General features: G+C 31.0%; 1 protein-coding gene across 8 annotated transcripts in view; it reads right to left on the bottom strand.

The window, feature by feature from the left end:
- Window positions 1-20923, bottom strand: part of Atrnl1 (attractin like 1) — a 708669-nt gene that overhangs the window by 479902 nt on the left and 207844 nt on the right. For all 8 annotated transcript variants that reach the window (XR_007349210.1, XR_007349211.1, XM_048807394.1 and 5 more), the window contains one exon: window positions 10451-10503. Coding sequence is in view for 6 of the 8 variants with exons in the window: in XM_048807394.1 (XP_048663351.1) it covers window positions 10451-10503 (53 nt within the window). In the remaining 2 variants the exon portion in view is untranslated. The remainder of the gene's footprint in view (window positions 1-10450; window positions 10504-20923) is intronic.

Raw genomic sequence — 20923 nt, 5'->3', positions numbered from 1 at the left:
TTCTGCTGCCTTTCCTATCCTCTACTATCCCCGTCCCCTCCCCTCCCATCTTCTCTCTCTACCCCATCTACTGTAATTCATTTCTCCCCCTTGTTTTTTTCCCCCTTTCCCCTCACTTCCTCTTGTATGTAATTTTGTATAACCATGAGGGTCTCCTTCCATTTCCATGCAATTTCCCTTCTCTTTCCTTTTCCCTCCCACCTCTCACCCCTGTTTAATGTTAATCTTCTTCTCTTGCTCTTCCTCCCAACTCTGTTCTTAGTTACTCTCCTTATATCAAAGAAAAATTTGTTTATAATTATTAAGAATTTCTGTTGGATTTGGAACACTAAGGATAATTCCAAAAGTAACAACTGCTGTGAAAATTTTATGAGTTCAACATTTGTTAGATATATTATCATAGAAAAAGCATGAAGTTGTTATCCTAACTCTAAATGTAAATGATTACATGACATTGGGTACACACTACACACTTAAACTCCCTGGGTCTTCGTTCATCGATCAGTAAAAGAGGATGAACAATTATCACAAATGCCTTTACATTAATGATATTAATTAAGAGATTTTCACATAATGTATTATGACCTATTCAGAAGCCACATCCCTTTATAGTATCTCAAAATAGCTAAATTTTCATTTTTTAGTAACAAATGACATCTGTTTAAATTTTTATCTTAATCAAATGTTCCATTAGCCAACTAAAAACAAACAAAAAACACCAAAGATTGAAACTCACTTTTTTCTTTAAGTAAATGACTGATCTTTAAAATTGTTCAGTGATGTAATAATCCTACCTTATGTCCATAACAAATTTATTTATTTTTTTATTATTTCTTACATACATGACAATAGTGGAGTGCATTACATTCATAATTTTTTGCATTACAATTCTTAATACACCTTTATACCACAATTTAAAGCAACTTTTACTTGATAACCTATCACATGATCTGCAAATATTTTTGTTAAGCAATACCATCAATAAAAATGCCTGCACATACAGCTAAAGTCCATGTGTATCCATTTATTTATGAATAGTTTATATGAGTATAGTGCCATTCAATAGTTACTGTAAGCTTTGCTATAAGCCACACACACTTCTAAGTGCAGGAACCCACCAAGACAAAGTCCTGGGTTCACAGAATTTCATTTTAGTAAAATTTCATTGAAAAATCTAGATTCAATAAACAAACAAGGAAGATAACTTTCTACAATATAAGTGTTAAGATGAAAACAAATGATTTGTAATATCTGTAGGAGGTCTTTTTTTTGGTAGGATTGGAATAATAGCTGGGGATACAGTAATGGAGGGAGAAAAATAATAAATGTAAAATCCACAATTAAGATAAAGTTGGTATGTTTAAGAGTAAGCAGATTAGCAGGCACAGTGGTGCATGCCTATAATCCCAACAACGCAGAAGGCTGAGGCAGGAGGATCACAAGTTGGAGATCAGCCTCAGCAACTTTATGGAGATGCCAAGCATTTCAGCAAGACCCTGTCTCCAAATAAAATAGATAAATAAATAAATAAACAAATAGGTCTGGGTTGTGGCTCAATGGTTAAGTACCTCTGGGTTCAATCCCTGGTTAACAAAGGAGAAAAAAAAAAACATACACATACAGATTAAGAAAGGCACTTACAAAAATAAAATCATGTCACATAGTCTGTTTTGTGGTGCTATAATAAAATACCACAGATCGGGATATTTATAATGAAAATTTGGGGCTCACAGTTCCAGAGGCTAGGGAGTCCAAGATCGGGGACCAGAATCTGGTGAGGGTCTTCTTATGTCATCCCATGGCAGAAAGCAGAAATCATTTACACTTTGTAGGATAATGTTTGTCAGAGCATATCTTCAATATGTTAAATATAAGAGTTCTGAATCTCTATGTACATTAGGGTTACATCAAGCCTATTTGCAGAGGGACCAACCATATCCTATTTGAAAGCACTTTATATTCAGTGATTAAAAATGTCATATAAAACAAATTCACTAACAAAATAAGTTAGTTTGAGATATGAAAATTGTTTTATCCAGATATGGAACAAAAACCAGTATAATTTCACTAAATATAAGAATTAACTGAAGTGTTAACTGCTTTCATTATTTTGGATGAGATAGATTTTAAGTAATTGAGATTGACATATGTTTTTTTTAATTTTCAGCTGTAATAATTGGCTTATTATTCAGTCTCTCATTTTGTGTGCTAAAGTTATATACATTGAATTGTTGGGATGTATTAAAACAACAATTAAAGTTGTTACTATAATTGAGAAGAATTTCAGATTTTTTAAAAAAGACCATTTTATGACTAGCATCTTTATATTTTCCAAGAACAATTTAGTATACGACTTCTACTCTCTTTTAGAAATATGAATGAGCATGACAGCGTTCTAATATGTTCTTAGAAATATTATGTCTCATTTACCAAACAAAAGAAAAATATCAAATCCAATAAATAATATGCTTATAAATAACTTTCTTCAGTTATTTATAAGACACAAACAATAACAGCTAAAGGAATTACAGTGAGATGAATGGATAAACCCTCTGGATTTTTAGTAAGATACACTAACTTATATGTGATTAGGGGCAGAGATGAGCACTTAATATAAACATAAATGTATTAATTAAATTCCTTTCAAAATTGGTAGTAGAGTATTACAAAGAAAACCCATCCAGAATTCTAAATAACAGTAAAAGAAATTCAAAACAATAGTCATTTATCAAAGGGTAAAAGGTAAACTAAACCAAGTTTGTCAGATAACTTGAAAATGTAAGAAAGTACGCCATTAGTAGTTTGGACATTACATATACTTGAAGAGTAAATGAAACTGGTATAAAGTAGATGCTTGCATAAAGTGACTTTCTGTGCTCTAATTCTGTTCTCTGAAGTATATCATCCATACAACATTTTCACAATACAATCTCTCAATTTGTGTGCTAAAGTTATACACATTGAATTGTTGAATTTATTAAAACAACAATTAAAGTTGTTCCTATAATTGAAAAAAATGTTTCAGATTTTAAAAAATACAATTTTATGATAGTATTTTTATATTTCTCAAGAACAACAGAGTATAGTACCTCTACTCCCTTTTAGAAATATGAATGAGCCAAACAAATTATCTTTGCTAGAAACTTTCTTTTTCTAAATGAAGCATGACAGCTTTCTAATATATTCTGTTTGGGGTTTCAAAGTAACATTGAAAAACTACTCCAATGATATATAGGGTATAATTTCTACTGTATTACTTTCAATTAAGTTAAACCACATTGCACTCAACTACTTTAGGTTATAGTATAGACCTGCATTTTAAATTTTGATAGATTCCATTAACACTATCATAAGAGTCACTGCACTTTCCCTTTCAAAACTTCATAAGTTTCAGAGGCCTTATAACAAATGACAACACTGCCATCTAGTGCCTCATGACTATTCCTTCCACATTCATAAAAGGGAGTGATGTACAACCAAGAGAGGACCTAGCCAATAAGGTAGGCACTAGCCACATGTAGCTACTACCTGAAGGGTACTAATTTGAACTCAGGTGTGCTTGAAGTACTGAACAATAATAGAAATTCAAATATTAATGCAAATGAAAGTAGTTAAGTATCTCATTGATTCTCACTGCAATATGTATCTCTTTATATTTTCTATATCCTCTTAGTTCAATTTGGGCAGTTCATATACACCTAGAAATTTGTCAATATGTTCTATACGTTCCAGTTTTTTGAAGTATAAACTTCCAAAATAGATTCTAATGATCCTCTGGGTTTCAGAAATGCATATAGTTTTATCCACACCTCCCCTTTTTTTTGTCTTGATTTTTGTTGATTTGGGTCTTATCTCTCTTTGATAAGATTGGCTAAGAATCATCAGTCTTGTTTATGTTTTCAAAGAATCAACTCTTCCTCAAATTATTCCATGAAATACAGAGAGAATGCTCCCAAATTCATTATACAAAGTCAGTATCACCTTGATAGCAAAACAAACAAAGATACATCAAAGAAAGAAAACTACAGAATAAGAATGAACACAGAATGCAAAAATCATTGATTAAACTGTTTTTAAAAATACTTTGAGAAGACAGTATACCAAGACCAAGTGGATTTCATCATAGGGATGCACAGCTTGTTCAAAAACCATTCATTCACATAAATAAAATTAAGAACAAAAATCACATGATCATCTCAATAGATCCAGAAAAGGCTTTTGACAAAATCCTATACCCATTCATGTTAAAACTGAAGAAACTGAGGCTGGGGTTATAGCTCAACAGTAGAGTGCTTGCCTCACACATGTGAGGCACTGGGTTTGAGCTCAGCACCACATAAAAATAAATAAGTAAGTAAATAGATAGATAGATAGATAGATAGATAGATAGATAGATAGATAGATTGATAGATAAAAGATATTGTGTCCATCTGCAACTAAAAAATGTTTTAGAAAAAAATGAAGAAACTTACCACAACATTATAAAGATGCAAATCCAAGGACAATATCATACTGAATGGAGAAAAACTGAAAGCACTTCCTCTAAAATCAACAAGACAGGATGTTCATTCTTACTACTCCTATTTAATATATTTCTTGAAACCCTAACCAGATTGTTCAGGTGTTAAAAGAAAATTCAAGGAATATTAACAGGGAAAGAAAAAGTCAATTTGTTGTTGTTTTCTGGTGGCATGATCCTAAATGTAGAAGACAATAAAAACCCCACCAAAAGACTTCTAGAACTGATAAATTCAGCAAAGTATCAGGATCAGAATATAAGGTCAACATACAGAAGGCAATAGCTTTCTATACACCAATAATGAATCTACTGAGAAAGAACACAGGAAAACTATTCTATTCACAATAGCCTACAAAAAAAAAAGAAAGAAAATATTTGGGAAAAAAATTTAACCAGGAAGTAAAAGACCTCTACAATGAAAACTACTAAACACTGAAGAAGGAAATTGGAGAAAACCTAGACGATAGAAAGAACTCCCATGTTCTTAAATAGGCAGAACTGATGTCAAAATGGCCAAACTAATATAAACAATATACGGATTCAGTGCAATTCCCATCAAAAATACCAATGACATTCTTCACAGAACTATGAAAAAAAACAGTCCTAAAATTCATTTGAAGGAATAAAAGACTCAGAATATTCAAAGCAATCTGAGTAAGAAAAATTAAACTGGATGCCCTACAACACCTGATCGCAAAATATATAACAGAACTATAGTAACAAAAACAGCATGATATTGTTATCAAAACCGACATGAAAACCAATGAATAAAAAGAAGATGCAGAGACAAACCCACCAAGATACAGTCAACTGATACTCAATAAAGGTGCCAAAAACATATGCTGGAAAAAATATACCCCTTTTAACAAGTGCTAGGAAAACTGGATATCCATATGTAAAATGATAAACTAGATTCTTAGCTTTCACCTGAACAAAAGTCAACTCAAAGTGTACCAAAGGAATTAGGCTATAAACTTTGCAACCAGTAGAAGAAAATGCAGGATCAACATTCTAACATATTGGCCCAGGTACTGACTTTCTTAATAAGATCCCTAAAGGGCAAGAAATAAAACCAAGAATCAAGAAGTATGATGCCATAAATTTAAAAGCTTCTGCACAGCAAGGAAATAAGAGCATGAAAACAGAGTCTACAGAATAACCATCTGATAGGGGATTATTATCCATAAAATATAAAGAACTCAAAAAAACTTAACAAAAAAAAACCCTAAGTAACTCAATCAATAAATGGGCAAAAAAGAAAAAACTAAACAGAAATTTTGCAAAAGAAAAAACACAAATAGCTGAAAAATATGTGAGGAAATGTTCAATATCCTAGCAATCAAGGAAATTTAAATCAAAGCTATACTAAGATATCATCTCATTTCTGTTAGAATAATAATCATCAAGAATACAAATAAAACCTGGCAGGGGGCAGGGGGCAAGGGGGAAAGGGATGACATCATCCAAGCAGCTCTGGAGGCCAAGACAGGAGGAACAGAAGGATCACAAATTCAAGCCACCCTCAGCAACTGTGAGGCACTAAACAACTCAGTGAGATCCTGTCTCTAAATAAAATACAAAATAGGGCTGAGGATGTGCCTCAGTGGTTGAGTGCCCAAGTTCAATCCCTGATACCAAAAAGAAAAAGAATACAAATAACACTAATGGCTGGCAAAGGTATGAGAAAAATGGTATTCTTATACATTGCTGGAGTGGCTGCAAATGAGTACAACCACTTTGGAAAGCATATGGAGATTCCTCAAAGGACTAGGAATTAAACCACTATATGACCCAGCTATTCCATTCATAGGTATTTATCCAAAAGAGCTAAAATCAACATCTATGGTGATACAGGAACATCAATATTTATGCAATTTATAATACCCAAGCTATAGAACCAGCCCAGGTGCCTGTCAAAGATTAATGAATAAAGAAAATGCAGTATATATAAATAGAGTTTTACTCACTTGTAAAGAAAAAAATTATGACACTCACTGGTAAATGGATAGAAATGGAGAACATGTGTTAAGTGAAATAAACTAGACTCAGAAAGTCAAAAGTCTAATGTTTTCTCTCATATACAGAGCTGGTAGAGCTAGAAAAAGTATGGAAATAAAAATAGAGAAATCCCATGAAAACAGAAAGCAGATCAGTGAAGTACAGAAAGGGGACCAAGAGGGATGGAAGAAGGACAGGAAAAGAAAGAAACTGTGGAATCAAATTGGCCAAATTATGTTATGTACATTTATGAATATACCACAGTGAATTCCACCTTTATGTGTACCTATAAATCACCAATTAAAACACCATAAATAAATAGAAGAAAGACCAGGAGAAGAAAATAAGGGGAACAGTTGTTAGGAAGGAGGAAAAGAGGAAGTACTGGGGACTAAAATGGAGCAAAATTGTATTTCATGCACATAAGATTATATCCAAATGAACCCCATTACTATATATAACTATAATGCCCTAATAATACATTTTTAAAAGAATTTAAAAGTGTTCACCAAAGCAGAAGACTATAAGATCAAGAAACTAAAATTAATTGTATATGCTCATATAAAACAAAAATTTAAAAAATACAATTTTAAAAGATACAATTCAAACAACAAATGTTGAGAAATAGGTATACATCTAACAGACCATGTTCAAGGAACGAACCCACATGAAATTGAGTTCAATAGTATTAGTCATTATAGAAAAGAAAATTAAAACTACAAGGTACCACTTAACATACTCTAAAGTATGAATAAAAACAGACAATAGTAAGCATTGATGAGGATGTACAAAAACTGAAACATACATAAATTGTTAGTGTAAATGAAAAACAGTACCTACAGGATGTACGATCATCAGCTTCTTAAAACATTAAACATAAGTTTACCATACCATCTATCAATTATACTCCTAGAAAACTACTGAAAGAAAACAAAAACATAGGTCCACTGAAGAACATATGCATGTTTATAATGGCATTTTTATTAATAGTCAAAGCATAGAAATAATTACAATGTTCATCAACTTGTACAGACCAAAAAAAGGCATTGTATACATATAATGCCATTCACTAATTTAAAAACTAAAATCAATATATTAACAAAGTAAAATAAAAACTCCTATGATCATTTAAATTAAACAAATACACATTTCCAATAAAAATGTTCACAAAGTAGGAATAGAAGGGAATCTCTTCAAACTGAAAAAGTCAGCTTGAAAAACAACCTAATCACGGCTGGGGTTGTGGTTCACTGGTAGAGCATTTGCCTAGCATGTGTGAGGAGGCACTGGGTTCGATTCTTAACACTACATAAAAATAAATGTGGCATATATACACAATGGAATATTACTCAGCAATAAAAGAGAATAAAATCATGGCATTTGCAGGCAAATGGATGGCGGTAGAGAAGATAAGTGAATGCTAAGTGAAGTTCGCCAATCCCAAAAAAACAAATGCCAAATGTTTTCTTTGATATAAAGAGGCTGATTCATAGTGGTGTAGGGATGGGGAGCATGGGAGGAATAGACTAACTCTAGATAGGGCAGAGGAGTTGGAGGGAAAGGGAGGAGGCATGGGTTATTAATGATGATGGAATGTGATGATCATTATTATCCAAAGTACAGGTATGAAGACATGAAATGGTGTGAATATACTTTGTATACAACCATAGATATAAAAAATTGTGCTCTATATATGTAATAAAAATTGTAATGCATTCTGCTGTCATATATAAATAAAAAAGGTCCACCAACAACTAATAAAATATTTGGGGAAAAAGAAAAAAAACCTTACATCAGACAAGAGTATCCAAATAAGAAAGGAAGAAACACACTGCCAGTAGATGTAGAAGACATTATTAGTATACAGAAATTCTAATAGAATCTATTAAAAAGGTATATGAACTAAAATGTGAGTTTAGCAACACTTTGGGATATGAAATCAATTATAAATACTAGAAAAAATCAGAAAAGAAATAGTTTAAAATGCCACTAGCTATAACATCAAAATATAAAATATGTAGGAGAAAATCTGACAAAAAAATGGAAAGCCTAAAATATAGTGAAAACTATGAAAAGTTGCTGAGATAATTGAAAGAAAAATTAACAAAAATAAAAGACATACAGTGAGTCAAAAACTCATTGCAGTTAAAATATCTACTCCTCAAATTCATCTATAAATTCAGCTCAATCCCAGTCTAAATCCTAGCATGGTTTTTGTGAAAACTGACAAGCAGACTCTAAAATTCATATGCAAATGCAAATTTAATTTAATAGCCAAAATAAATGTGAAAAATAAGAACAAGGCAGCAACTCAGGAGGCTGAGAAAAGAGGATCTCTAATTCAAGCCTGGTCTCAGCAAATCTGGCAAAACTGTCAGCTAGTCAATATGACCCTTTCTCAAAATAAAACATAAAAGACTGGGGATGTAACTCAATGCTAAGGCATCCCTAGGTTCAACCCCCAGTACTTAAAGAAAGAAAAAAAAAAAAGAAAGTTGAGTTGAGGGATAAATAGCACCTGATTTCAAGACTTATTTAAAACTACATTAGCCTATAATCCCAGCACTTGGGAAGCTGCGGCAAGGGATGTCAAGTTCAAAGCCAACATCAGCAATTTAGCAAGGCTCTAAGCAACTAAGTGAGACTCTGTCTCAAAATAAAAATTAAAAAGCTAGGGACATGGCTCAGCGGTTAAGCGCCAGTGGGTTCAATCCCTGGTACCAAACAAACAAACAAACAAAAATCTACACTAAAAGTGCTGTTGGTATAAAAAGTAGATTTATCCATGTAATATAATAGCGCCGAGAAAGAGATCTACACATATACAAACAGCTGTCCTACAAATATGCACAGGCAATCCAAGAATACCTCGGGACAGTCTTTAAACAAATTGACTTGAGCATGCTTAAACATTTAGATGCATAAATTGAGTGAAAAGAACTTCAACTCATCACTTATAATATATATTAACTCAAAATGACACATAAGCTTAAGTGGAAAACTCATAAATATGAAACTTCTAGGAGAAAAACCCTTTGGAACCTTTGGTGAGATTTCACAAAATAACAAACTGGTAAGTAGAAGTTCATCTTAATTAAAAACTGTTCAAGAAAATACTTTTAATAGGATAAAAAGACAAACCACAAACTAGAAAAAAAATTACAAATCACACATTTGATAAAAGTCTTGTATCTAGAATACAGTATCCTGAAAACTCAACAATATAAAAATAAAAATCCATTAAAAAATTTAACAATGTATTTAATTGAATACTCCATCGAATAAAATATGCACATGACAAAGGATCACATGAAAAAAAAAGATGCTTAACATCATTAGTCATTAGGGAAATAGAATCTAAAATGAAAATCAGGTATCTTTACACAATTATTACAATAGTTAAATTGTAAAAGGCTAACTGTACATACGGTTAGAGATGTAGAAGGACCAAAACTCTCCTCTACTGCTTAAGGGAATGTAAAATGGTACAACCATATGGGAAACTGTTTGGCTGGATCATTACCAAATGAAAATATCTATTGGCACAAAATCAGCACTGTTTTTGATAATTACCAAAATTATTCCCTAAAAAAAAATCATAAAAAACTATTTCTTCAAAAATTAATCATAATGGAAAAGATTGCACTAAAATTACCTGAGTTTTCTTAAGTCTTATATTTTGTTCCATGTTCAAAATAAGATCTATTGTTATTTTACAATTCAGAGTAGGAAAAAAATGCCCCAAATACATTTAAGAGAATATAACAAAAATATATTATCTTTCTTAACAATATATATGGAATTTTGTTGGAAAACCTAAGAAATAGAAATTCTGAGATAATAAATGAAAATTATAGTTATCAAAGATTATTTTATTATCGGAAACCAATAATGCCAACCAATTATTTAAAATGAAAAATATAAAATACTTACAATAACATGTTCCCCTAAGTGGATTACCAACATAGCGATTTTCAGAGTCACATCTGTAAAAACAAAAACTTATTTACTATTAAAAATGTAATTCAAAGCCTCATGCTTTTCTTTATTTAAAAAAAATAACTTTATGTTAAACATCTTAAAAATTAAATTGCTAGGTAAAATTTTAAAAACAAGGTCTCACTAAAGTATAAGGGAGACCAATAGCATAGAGATTCAAAGGGAAGGGAGGACAGCAGAGATGGGGAAGCACTGAGTAATAAAATCTACCAAGTTATGCTATGTCCCTGTGTGACCACACTACAATAACTCCTGTTTATACATAAACAACCATATGTACTAATTAAAATAATAATAATAATAATAATAGGAAGATCAATAGAGTACAGCAAGTGGATCACAGGGAGGGAGGACAAAAGGGAAAGGGCAAGTACTGGGAAATGAGATTGATCAAAGTAAAATATGTGCGTGTATGAATATGGCATAATGAATCCCAATGTTATGTATAACTATAATGCAACAGTAAAAAAGAATTACAAAAGAAATGAGTCTTCAAAGACTTATTTGTAAAGATGTTTGTGAATGGAATGAAAGAAAACTACATGGAGAGAAAGAAACATACTTAGGAGAAATATAAAATATCAAAAATATGGGACATGATTATGAGTTTGGCATATGTATCATTCCTTAATAATATAAGGAGAAGAAGTTGAAAGTCTGGATGAGATATTTTTAGGTAGAAGAAAACATTGAGGAAATTCATAAATCCGTATTTTCATCCTTGTGATATTTTTTAAATTAACATATTTCCCCACAGTTTCTATGAAAATTAATCTGCATTTTAAAAAGATCTTCTCAGTTGTGTTGGGAAGTTTTCTCTAAAAAACAAAAATCCCCCCAAAAGTAGACTAATATGGGTTAAACTCAGAAGCTCAAACTATTAGTTCATGTAAGGAAATTATTAAAAATGAAAAAAAGAGCATTCAAACTCATGAACTCCAAGTTAAATACATCAAAACTATGGTTAACAATAGCAGTGGGAGAAAAGCATGGTTTTCAAAATTATTGAAATATACAGTCTCCATTCCATTTCCAGAATAAAATTAAAATGAGAATTTATACTTAATAGAGATATAGCTTCATTTGCATAATATATTTCTTAAAATATTTTCTACAATAAATATTATGAAATATATACAGCAGGGTAACTTAATGCAGTGATTTAATATTTAAATTAAGTTTAAAATTTAAAGAGGTAAGACAGCTTCAAAAAAGTCTTTGGTTTTAGGAGATCTCATTAGTACAGAAAAATATTTTAATATAAATATTTTAATTCATGAAGAAGCAAATATTGGGAGATAATTGGTAAAATAATAACATAACATTCTCACTGTATTTTTAGTGGTGTGTCTCCTAATTATTATACCATCCAAAAAGATGAACAGTAAAGCTTTTCCAAAGATTAAAGTAATAATTTCAATAATTAAAATAAAAATTTGATAGCTTTCTATACCTCTAGCTCTTTGAAACAAAGAAACATTGAGTATTAGATTGTCTGTGATTTCTCCAAAGATTAATTTTTAAGTTGTAGATATATAAGATATATAACAGCATTCTAGCTTAAGAAAATAATCGTTATTGCTAGGTCAAGCACTTCATTATCTACACTATTCCTATACCATTGCTAAATTCTTCAGGCTTACCTCCTTAAATCTCATCACTTCACACCAAGGCTACACATACACTGAAGGACTAATTTACATATGACATTATAGATAATGTGACTTGTCATAAACAGCATCACAATTCTACTGTTACAATGGGAAATATTCAGCATAATATTCCCTGCATATCCTATGCCCAAATAAACTTCAAAATTTCACAGCAATCTAAAAATTATAACTCTCACAAATGACAACAGATTTCAAGTAATTTTTAATTGATTATATATTGCATTTAAGAATTTCAGGATATGAACCTATTTCTCCAATATATGGCAGTAATAATTTTCTTCTTTGTTAATAACATTTAGTTTATTCAAATTATAAAATTTTATAATGAGCTGAAAATTAATGTAAAAATATTTACTCTAAACACAATACAAGTTTTACAAAGAAATGGCTATTTTTTCTTTCCAAATCACAAATTTTCTCAGAAGGAGGAAATTACAGAATCTTGCCTAGGAAGTAAAACTTAATCTTTCACTAGTCAAACTCAGAATTTTATCAGAAATAAGAAACCAACACCACATTTTTGAGCATTAAATGGAAAGGGTTAGAGAATTTTTAAAGTTGTCCAACATAAAAATTACATTCTATTTTAAATTTTTTATAAATGCAAATTAGAAGCATCTTATCTAAAATGCTTTGTATTAACCAATGATTATCATGAGAATTTTCACTGTATTAAAAGTATTTTTAAATATATAAATTGAAACAGCAACCTTTAATAGTTTAATTTTAGGTATTAAATGAATTATAGTCTCCTGCAAATAGCCAATAAGACAGGAAACATAAAAATGAGATTTTAGGCAAACAGCTTAAAAAATACGAAAGTGCATGCAAAAATAGAAAGACGTTCTTTATTCTTCATTAGGATAGATTGACATCATGATGGCAATTAAATTCAAAGATAATTTTAATTCAACTTAACTAAATTAAAGAACTTCAATGAGATTTCAGAGGAGCTAAAAAAGTTTATCTAGTTACTCACCTGAAAAAAATAAACATGTAAGAATAGCCAGGAAAAATAAATGAAAAAAAAAAACAGCTTTGAAGGGAGCTAAATTAAGATATTAAAGTATACTCAAAGTCTCTATCATTAAATAGTATTGCATTTAATATTAGCACATCAATAGACCAAAAGTATACAACAGAAATTCCAGAAACAGACTCAACTATCATATATTGAATACTCAGTATATAATAAATAGTGTCTTAAATTACTGGGGTAAGATGGCCTTTTCAATAAATAATGCTAAGACAACTGGATAGCCATTTGGAAAAATGTAAAAATTACATCCAATTTTAACACCTTACACAAAAATCAAACTCCAAATGGATGAGAAATTTGAAAGTAAAAAAAATAAAACTTTATAGATACATGAGAAGAAAATTTGGGTGAATTACACTGTAACTTTAAAAATTATATAAATTTAAAATTTGTATAAAATTAGAAGAGCAATTTTAAAAAGGCTAAGAAATATGAGTACATTAAAAAAAGTTTGCATAGCAAAAGAATATGTCACTAAAAAAGTTTAAAAATTATGACAAATTGGGAGCAAAATATTTGCATGTATGTCAGAGAAAAAGAAATAATCTCTAATTTACAAAGAACTCTTTAAATATAATGGAGGAAACTAACAAACAGAAAATTTTACAAAACACATGAATGCACAATAGACAAAAAGTGATATAAAAATAGCTCTTAAACATATAAAAAATGCTCAACTTCAAAAATGTACTTGCTGTTAAAATTATACCAACATGCCCATTCTTTCCTACAAGATTGAAAAATGTTTTCAAAAGCATACGCTGCTTACAAATCTGTGAATAAAGAAGCCCGCCCATATTTGTCTTCTGGAAAAATAAAATGAAAAAAAAATTCACTATGGAGGGGAATTTGGCAATACCTGACAAAATTATATATGTATTTATTCTTCAACCCAATAATCTTACTTAATGGAATTTACTCTGAAGATAAACCACCAACATTATAAATAAACACACAAACATAAACACCCAAATATTCAGTGTAGCATCATTTTGATTACAAAATATTGGAAAATACCTAAATTTACATGCATATGAGATTTATTAAACTATGTACATGCATACCATGTTTACTTCTTTAAATGAAATAAAATCAAAGAATTATGAAGATCTTTATGATCTGATATTGACTGAGTTCCAGAAGATATTTTAAAGTAGATATAAAAAGTAAAATTCAAAAGAATATCTATAATATATCTATAATATTTTCATTTGAGAAAGAGGAAAAAATCTAAATATATAATGTTATGGTTTGGATATGAGGTGTCCCTCAAAAGATCCTGTGCTAATGCAGGATGGATTGGAGGTAAAATGGTTAGATTATGAGAGCTATAATCTAATCATCCCATCCTAGTTTGAAAGGACTAAGTGATAACTGTAGGCAGGTGGGTGTAGCTGGGGAGGAAGGTCACTGGGACATGCCCTAGAAGGTACACCGCATGGCCCCTTCCCCTCTTTCTCTGTGTCCTGAACCCCATTCAGAGAGCTACTTAAGCTTAAGTCCAAACAAATGAGTCAACAGTCTAATCTCTGAAATCATGAGGCCCACATAAACTTTGCCTCCCCTAAGTTGTTCTTGTAAGAAATTTTGGTCACAGTGATGAAAAGCTCACTAAAATACCTACTAAATAATGTGAAAAATTAAATTAAATCAGACCTTGCAGCAAACACCTGTAATCCCAGCAACTCAGGAGGCTGAGGAAGAAGGATCACAAGTGCAAGGCCAGCTTCAGGAATTTAGAAACACCCTATCTCAAAGTAAGAAGTAAAAAGGATTTAGGAATGTAGCTCAGTAGTACAGGATCCCAGTGTTCAATCACAAGTACAAAAAAAAAAAGTTTATTTAAAAGTATAATAATGTCAATATTGATACCACACTTCCAAGACAATTTATTATTAAAAAATTGAAATCCAGGCATAAAAGTATGATAATATTTGATACAATACTTATTTTTCAATTAACATGCAAAATTTATGTTAACAGATAATATATTTGTAATTGTTTCATATTATTTAATAAATAATTATTTTTAAATGTCTCATTTTGTTTTTAATACAATCAATATTGCCTAATGTAATTTACATATACAAAAGCTCTTTCAGATATGGACCCACAATAATTTTTAAGAGTATAAATGGACCTCAAGACCAAAAACTTTGAGGAAGACTGACCTCTGGATTCACTCAACTAGGGTCAGTCCAGATATTAATTGGTCAGCTTGGGGCTCCACTATCATGTGGGAAATGCAAATTTGTACTCCATACCAGTATGTGACTCTGGTGTGGCATGTAAATTCTCTAGGTAGCTTTCTTACACAGAACTCTGAGGAGAGAAATCCTGATTCTTCAGGATTATGTCTACTCCTTACATTCAGGGAATAGGTAGGGACTCAAGTATTCTGTATTTAGAAAGAGGTCTTGGTTCCAGCTTTGCACCTTACTTGAGTATAAAAAAATCATATTTCTGCAATATAACACAGCAACCCAGCATAGATTCAGAAGTCTCTCACTAGGCTTTAACTTACATTTTTGTTTCTGGTCATTAGGGATAACTTCATTTCTTTCTTTATCTCAAACTCAGCTATATATCTTCTCATTTTTAATACTCAACTTTACCAATCATTTCTAGTATCTTTGGAGTGGACAGAGTCCATACTAGCTGTTGTCATGTAATTTACCTGCTATTTTCCATACATGTGCAGAGACAATATTGCACAAAATGAGGATATTGTATCCTAGAGGATAAATACATATATTTTGGTGCAAATGGGACATTAACAAAACCAGTCCCATTTATGAAAACTAAAAACAATGTTACTACCAAAAAGTACAATGTATTCTACATTCTCTGGCGGCAATGTATAACAACAGAACATCCTAAAAAAATAAAAGCTTAATGTCTTTGAAGTTAACAAAATTCTTTATATGAAAACTAGTAAAAAATGAAACCAGCTGGGCATGGTGGTGCATGCCTGTAATCCCAGCAGCTCCAAAGGCTGAGGCAGGAGGATCACAAGTTCAAAACGAGCCTCAGCGAAAGCAAGGCACTAAGCAAGCACTCAGTGATACCCTGTCTTTAAATAAAATACAAAATAGGGCTGAGGATGTAGATCAGTGGTCGAGTGCCCCTGAGTTCAACTGCCAGTCTCCCCAGCACCCCCACCCCCAAAAAAGAAACCAAAATTGAAACTACTGATAAAGCATTTTTCATATATAAAAACAAACTAAAATGAATATAATTAGCATAGTTAGAACACAAGCCTCTATTGAATCAAGTCAAAATATATATAATACAGTATTTCTAGAATATGCAGTTTTAAGAATTTTTCTATACAAAGAAAATTTAATTTTCATTAGCTAAATATTAAATATTGGTACTTTAATATTTAGAATTTAAAATAATAGTATAAAGCTCACTAATATGAGTACACACAAGTTTCCAAATTGACAATACAAAGCATGAGAACAATTTTTCAATGTCAAAATAGTGCCTCAACTTTCATTTGTAAATTATCCTTAGTAGAAAAGTGATAATATTTAATAAATAAAAAATAACCTTATAAAATAGGTAAAGGGGATTCATTTTTTTTATAAAAGAAACTGAGGTGGATGTTCACTCCAACACTAATTAGGTTGTAACCTTAGACAAACGAACTTTTGCAAGTATCAATTTCCTTTATAATAAAATGGGGATAAAAATGGAACCTACTTCACAGAATTTATTCTTTTAATAAGAATTGAAAGAATTCTTATTAAAAGAGACAGATGTTTAACATGTCTCAATGTTGGTTTGCTTGATGATGATGATAATGGTGGAACAAAGGGAAAAATAAATAAAAATAAAGAGAAGATACCATGTTTGCAGCTGCCAAATATCAAAGCAAGACCAAAAAAAGAAAATTATTTCAGAAAGAGATTACACTGAAATGTTTTTGATCATTTATCATTTTTCCCTAGATGTTAAAATGTTCAACTATACAAAAACATCCACTGCACTGGAGCCACCAGAATGAATCAAATTGACATAGCAGCATATAGCAGTGATTCATTTTGTAACACACATGCATTCCAAATAAGTCCATATTTTGATAAAACACCTACACATTTACCAGATATATTTTCTAAATTAAAATGTTAAATCTTACCGTAATTTATTTCTTCATAGAAGTTTAAGGTAGAAGACACTAGGAGACTATTTATTTCATCTCCAGATATTTCAAGATAACTTTAAGTAATAAATATAGAAGACTAACCAAAATAAACTGTTTAAATGCATTCTCTTTCTTGGACATATATATCTGCTTCTTTTTACAATTGTTTTCATTTGTAATTATTATATCCTACATCTTACTTTGATATTATTTTCCTTATTGTGTACTTCTTTTTTTAACAATCCCAACAATTCTATGTGTACAAAGGACTATTCACACCATCTAGAGTTAAGACCATCAAACTTTGTTACACCTGTTTTCAAGGTAATACTCAAGTGAAGATCATGGATTACTCTAGACTTCTAAAAATCAGCCTCCAGTGAGAACAGCTCTGTTAAAAGAGCTAGAAGATTCACAAAAGTTCTTAGAGATGAATAGTGATCAGATAACAAATTAACCCTAAACACTCCACAGACAGTAAGTAGTCTCCCACTTGATGACTTAGTATTAAAGATGACTAAAGAAGTTAAATTAAGTGCTAAGGAAGCAGAAATTTCTCATGGAAAGGTATACTAACTCCTGCAGCAACCAACCTTAAAAGAGTAATAGTTTAACACAATACAAGTTGCTGAAAACACTGTCCAGCTTGTGGTGAAGGTTGAGTTAGCAAAAAGGATTCAGGCTGTTTCAAACTATCCCAATTTCTCTTGGCCCTCATTTTCCTCTCTGTTGAACAACTGGGGAAACAAAGGCTATATGGCAAACGAACGAGCTTTGCGGAGAGGCAGAATTAGAAGTGGTGAAAATTACTTCAACCTATTGGTCGGAATCCAATAACATGATTTCTAATCCAACTCTAACAGAAGCTGGTAAGTATAGAAGTTACAGATGTACTCAGAAAGTGTTCACAATTAACAAATGAAATTCTCTCTGGAACAATTATGAAGGATGAGGTGTTAGCTACAGGAAGCCCGATGGTAAGCTAACACAAATTATACAAATTCAGAGAGACAAGTCTAAAATCCAAGGATTTTAAATTCAACAAGTCATCCTATAAAAGAACTCAAACGTTTATCTGATATAGAAGTTTTGTACAAGTTGGATTTCTTAACATCAGAGTACCACTCTGGAGAATAGGAATGAGGAGCAACCAATATGGATTCATATTGAGCAAACTTAAATTGGCCCGTAGTTTTAGTAGTGTGCTTTCTGAACTGATATTTTGAGATTTGTAGCTTTTGATGCATTATAGGCACTCACTGAATAAAGTTTGCAAAATAATATGAACATAGGAATCCCAAAGTATTTTATTTCTTAGACAACAAGGCCATTTGGCTCATCAGCAAAAATAAAGCATTAATCCTATCTGAAGTTGCAATTGAAATGCCTAAATTGATCCATAAAAATCTTAACAATACTTAATGTTACTATATGAAGACTGTCTTCACCAGATGCTTATCCAATTGTGCTTATAAAACTGACAATCTATGTGCAAATTATGTGTAATAGAAAAAGGCAGGACATATAGCAAATGATTCTTCCTCTGTATTCTTATATAAAAAAATTAATATATATTAAGGCACAGAAATAAAAGAATTTCCTTTCCCACTATTCTCAGTATAGAAGGTTTTAAAAATGATAGGAGTAATTAGGAAAAATAAAAGTCCTGAGATGTATTCTTTTTTACACATAAGAAGTTCCTGCTAAGTGCCAAAAATTTCCAGAAAAGAAGATACAAGGTTTATCTTTCTAAAATGAAAAGGACATTGGCATCATCTTCTATCTGCCCTCCTTATTCTTCCACCCAAAACATATTTGATACAACACAGTAGAAAAATACACGTAATAATCTTAGACACTGCTGGACTAAATGTAACTCAGAAAAAAGCTCAGGAAGAATCTCCTATGGCAATATTTCTCCAAGTGCATCGAGGATTATCATTTCACAATCACTTAGAGTATTTGTTAGTAAAAAAGGACTGTGGTCCCATGGTTTCAGTCATCATATTCCAGAATATTCTTCTGCACACTGATTTTGAAAACCAATGTCTTAAGCCTAACATAAGTAGCTAAGAAGTGTGACATCAGTAAAAAAGGAAAGGAATGAGGAAGACAAAAGAGGAGTCAATCATAAATTAAGTTATTCAATTAAAAACCTGCTAAGCAATATTGCCATATATGTTAGGGAATCATTTTTGTAATTCCAGATGGCTTTTTAAAGCTTATATTCAGTTTACTGTGGATAAAAAGTAAATGGTTCTGGATCAAACCATCAATTTTGACAAATCTACCAACAAAATAGCTAACTATACCATGAATATATTTTTACCAGAAATTAACAAAATCCTCTAAGTTCTCATATAAAAACAATGACATAATAAAAGGTTTTTAGTAGGTAGAGGACATACTCATTGATTAGGTCACTGGTTCTCAACAGACATAAATGTATGGGTAACAATTAGCTCCATAATGGTGGAATTCTAATAAATTTTACCGAAAGAACTGAAAAAGAGATGAAGAGTGGTAGACATCCTAAATGCACACAGTGATCAAACAAATCAAAGTAAGCGACACAAATTCTCCATGATTTAAAATATCATGATAGGTGTTTAAGTAGGCAAAAATAAACCAAAAACCTTTATGATTTATTATTTAAGCCATTTTCCATGTAAACACAAAGTAGTTCTGCATGTTTATAATATACACTGAATTTTCTAAGAATACAACTATGATATACATAAAATCTATAACATATAATTTTATTTAAGAAATAAATTCAAGAATTTAACCAAGAAATATTCATCTTTTCAAAAAATTCCATCACAAATAATGTGTTGTTCATAGTATGCACTATATACATTTTTGAGTATCTAATGTATCCAAAAAATTGAGACTTTTTAAAAAAGACTAAGAACCACATATTATTAAATCAATGACAATTTATGAATGGCACCAAATATCATGAAAAGGGGATTAAAATTATGTTATAGTATTCTTATCCTGTATAATTTTAAGATTTTATAATACCATCATATAAAATCTAGGTGGCAGATGTTACATATTAAAATTATTTATTTGAAGTTACCAATTGTTACTCAGTAGGGGACTCCGACAATGTTCCCAGAAGTCTATAACATAAGTTGATTGGCTTTTGTCATTATCTTTCCCAATCTAATCCCTATCTTTTAGAAATTAATAGTCTTCAAGATCTTTAAGTACTAGAAAGTAAAGGTATGTCTTAACATGTGGTAGGATTCCAGGACAGAAGATATATTTTCCAGGAACTTTCATCACAATCATGTCCATATCTGAAACTAGGGAATTATTTTGGCAACTGCACTTAAAAATAAGATTCAGCTCACTTCTGAGAATATCCCTTTTTTATCCATTTCAACAGTTTATTTGTGTCAGCATGAGATTTCTCATTCTGATTTACCATCTAAGTAGGTCCACAGTGAACAGAAGTAGTTCCAGGTCCTTCCTCCTCTTGACCTCTTTACCTTAATGGCTCTTTCTCCACAGGTCAGGAAGCCAATATGAAATAT

Source organism: Marmota marmota, unplaced genomic scaffold (assembly GCF_001458135.2).
Source record: "Marmota marmota marmota unplaced genomic scaffold, marMar, whole genome shotgun sequence".
In the NCBI taxonomy this organism is placed as follows: Eukaryota; Metazoa; Chordata; class Mammalia; order Rodentia; family Sciuridae; genus Marmota; species Marmota marmota.
Note: the sequence above shows the minus strand (reverse complement) of the source record. Positions and strands in the feature narration are given on the sequence as shown.